At 28.3% G+C, this 3632-nt stretch overlaps 1 protein-coding gene across 1 annotated transcript; it reads left to right on the top strand.

The window, feature by feature from the left end:
* Positions 1–1257: 1257 nt before the first annotated feature.
* Positions 1258–2202, top strand: LOC136085263 (uncharacterized). Its single transcript, XM_065806553.1, has one exon. The coding sequence runs from the start codon at positions 1258–1260 to the stop codon at positions 2200–2202; it is 945 nt and encodes a 314-aa protein (XP_065662625.1).
* The last annotated feature ends 1430 nt before the right edge of the window (positions 2203–3632 follow it).

Here is a 3632-nt window from a genome sequence, read left to right as displayed (position 1 = left end):
CAGCACAAGTGATAAATGTTTTTTTCCCAAAACCGATTCCCATTTGGGCACGATTACCAGCATAATCAATTAGTTTTTCTTCAAGGTCACCTAGCATTGGCATTTTCCCTGGAATCAGTCCTATTTTGGACTTTCCAGAGATTATGGTTTGCAGAGTAGATCGCGGAACTTTATATGATACACTTGCTTTCCGTTGAGACATACCTGATGCAACTGCATGTACTGCTAATTTCATGTTGTTCTCAGTCCACAGCATGCATTTTTTTATTATCCTTGTTGAAATAACTGGTTTCATGGTTTTATATAATATTATTATCTATTAAAAATAAAAAAATAAAAATATACATTCATAAAATACTTTTAAGAAAATCATATATTTACTTTAATGGTGTTTTTTTATTAAATCAATGTTATCAGAATATAATTTACTACAATTATACTCAACTAAAATTTTCTGAGTTCATTCTACTTTTAAAGTAACTTTAAAATTAGTAACTTTAAAATGATTGAGCATTCTACTTTTAAAGTAACTTTAAAAGTAGAATTAACTTAGAAAGAAACTTTAAAAGTAGAATGAACTCAGAAAATTAGAAATTATTTTAAAATGTGGATTTTGTTAATATCTTAACTTAACTTTTCTCACACATGAATAATAAATAAGTGTGAGAAAATCCTATATAAAAATGTTAAACTAAAAAATTTTATACCTGATACCATTTATTGGCCATGACCAGTAAATGGATTAATTAACTGGCCAGTTAATGGTTTATTAGAAAAGGATTAATCTAATTCAGTTAAAACATTATAAGTGAAACATCAACTAAATACTTTTGTTTCAAAGTGTACATAAGATATTTATCTTTTTTTTCCTTCCTAAATGGACTGGCACAAATACTTGCAACGCACAAAAAAAAGACTCTAAAGTATGAATTTAAGAAAACAAAGCGTAAAATTATTACATTTTTTATAATGTTTTTGACATTTAGTTTTAGTGACTAAAACCTTCTAGAACTATCCTGAAATTTCAATATTTACAAAGTTTTAATGAATTATCCCGCATTTCAATGACGTAATGATGTAATAACATAAGGCAATGATAAAGCGTAAACATTAGAATATTGTAGTTTTAATTATTTCAAATTAACATGAGTGATTTTGCCTGTTGTACATTAAATAAGGGAGGAGGAAGTGGAGCTTATTATTGTATTCCACAATGCAAAAGTTCATTTTACGATTTTCAAAAAAAAAACGTCAGAAATGGGATTTTTTAAAATACCCAAGAATACTGCTCGTCGAAATAAGTGGGCAAAAATTATTTCTCAGTTTAGAAGAAAAGGTGGTAATGATAATTTTGTTATTAATGACACGACTCTAGTATGTGAGCTTCATTTTAAAAATGAAGACATTCAATTTTTATCCAATATTGGCAGAAAATCTTTAAAAAAAGAAGCAATTCCATCTATTTTTGAATTTAAAAAACAAGTTGATGTACAAAAGCGATGTTCGCCTAAAAAAAGAAAATTTATCGAAAACTTTGATATTAAAAACGTTTATAGAAATGAAGACAATTTTAAAACTAACGAACGAGAACTACTAATTGATTTTGAGGTTGAGAAAGTTTGCTTATGTTGTGTTGAACTACAAAACAAAATTGATCTGCTGGAAAAAGAAAAACACGAGTTGAAATCTCAAATAAGCATTTTAGAATCTAAAAATCAAAAAATAAAAAATAAACTGAATCAATATAAAAATAAATATGTCCTTAGTTATGATAATATGTCAACAGACAAAAAACTGTTTCAAAAATATACTGGAATTGAACATGAACAGGATATTATTATGTACAACTTTTTAAATCCAGGAAAAAATGGTGAAAATGTTAAATACCACAACTCAGAATTATCTGAAAATTTGCACAGGTTAGGTAATCAGGCAAAAACTGGTCCAAAAACAAAATTAAACACAGAAAATCAGTTATTTATGTTTTTAGTGTGGCTAAAAAATGGATTTACAATTTTGCACACATCTTGGTTATTTAAAATTTCAAAATCAATAACATCTCATTATTTAATAACATGGACAAACTTTCCATATTTTTCTTTGGGAAGTGTACCTATTTGGCCTTCACGCGAACAAGTTAATAAGTTTATGCCAGAAAGTTTTAAGATGACATTTCCATCAACAAGATGCATTATTGACTGAACTGTTTTGTCAGAAACCTTCATCACTGAGACACCAGAGTTCTTTATTCTCTAGTTTAAACATCATGTAACTTACAAAGGGTTGTTAAGTATTTCTCCTTCAGGAGCAATAACTTTTATAAGTCAACTTTATGATGGAGCTATTTCTGACAAAGAAATTGTTGTAAGATCAGGTTTCCTTAATAAAGAACTCTGGAACAACAATGATTCAGTTATGGTTGATCGTGGGTATACCATTTCAGACCATTTAAACACAATCAATGTTAAATTAAATATACCATCTTTTTTAAATGAACAACTACAGCTAAGTAACGAAGATGCTACAGAAAGTCAAAGCATTGCATCATTAAGAATTCATGTAGAACGTGCTATTCGTAAAATTAAAGTATTTCGCCAAATAAGTAATGAAATTCCTTTGGTGTTTCATGTAACTTTTTGCCACCACTTATCAAAAATCAAAAGTAAAAACATTTATTTACATATAGAGGGTAATATACTTTCTTTGGTATTACCATTATTGTCCAATACTTGTGGTAAAAAATAGTTAATGTAAAAATTATTTAACTTTGTAATTAATTCAAAAAAGAACTGATGATCGAAAGGTGTTCTTATAATAGCAATTCCTTTAAATGTGTACACAACAAAGTCACAAAACTGGGAACTACTTAACCCCATAGCCATTTGTATTTGTGTATAATAACCAGTATAATGATCTTTTTTTAAATATGGGTGTCCATTGTCTAGTCCAATATAAAAATCATTGTCATTCAAACAGTCGGAAATAGACAAGTGCTTTTTCATTCTAGGACATTTAATTTCAATTAAACCATAATAATATTTAGCCTCTTCATAATATACAAGACCATCCGAACTCGCAGATAACCAAAATAAATTAGGTTGTATTACAATTCCAGTTGTCCTAACTAAAACATTGCGACTTAATCTATTTTTCAAAACATCAATATATTTCTCTCGTGCATGCGGCTCATAAGCAAGCCCGTGGTCTAAAGACTCTTGAATAAATTTAGGCAAGTCATTTTTTTGTGAGTTATTAATCAACTGTTGAGCAAGAGTTTCAAATTGTCTTTTGCGTATATAAATTTTATGAGAAATACTTGAAGTTAAGCGATGTTTTCTTAGATTAAACCACAGCTGATTTTTATTTTGTGTAACTGTATCAGCTTCATACTTTCTGCTTTGTTCAGAAGATACTTTTATTGATAACAAGAAGTCTTTTCGTTTCTCATTAAGCTCCCAATTGCAAGGTATATAGCAATGATTTTTATTATAAAAGCCAAGAGGTAAAGGAGGTAGGGTATTAGACACATTAAAAGAAATGGCTTTAAGTTTTTCAATATTAGTGATAAGTTCAAAGCTCTCATTTATCTGGAGTTGATAAGATAAAGAAGAACCAATTGGAAAATTTCCAAA

Source organism: Hydra vulgaris, chromosome 09 (genome assembly GCF_038396675.1).
Source record: "Hydra vulgaris chromosome 09, alternate assembly HydraT2T_AEP".
NCBI lineage: Eukaryota > Metazoa > Cnidaria > Hydrozoa > Anthoathecata > Hydridae > Hydra > Hydra vulgaris.
Note: the sequence above shows the minus strand (reverse complement) of the source record. Positions and strands in the feature narration are given on the sequence as shown.

Excerpts from the sequence above, each read along its gene's own strand:
- LOC136085263 (XM_065806553.1), top strand. The coding sequence starts at position 1,258 with ATGGGATTTTTTAAAATACCCAAGAATACTGCTCGTCGAAATAAGTGG.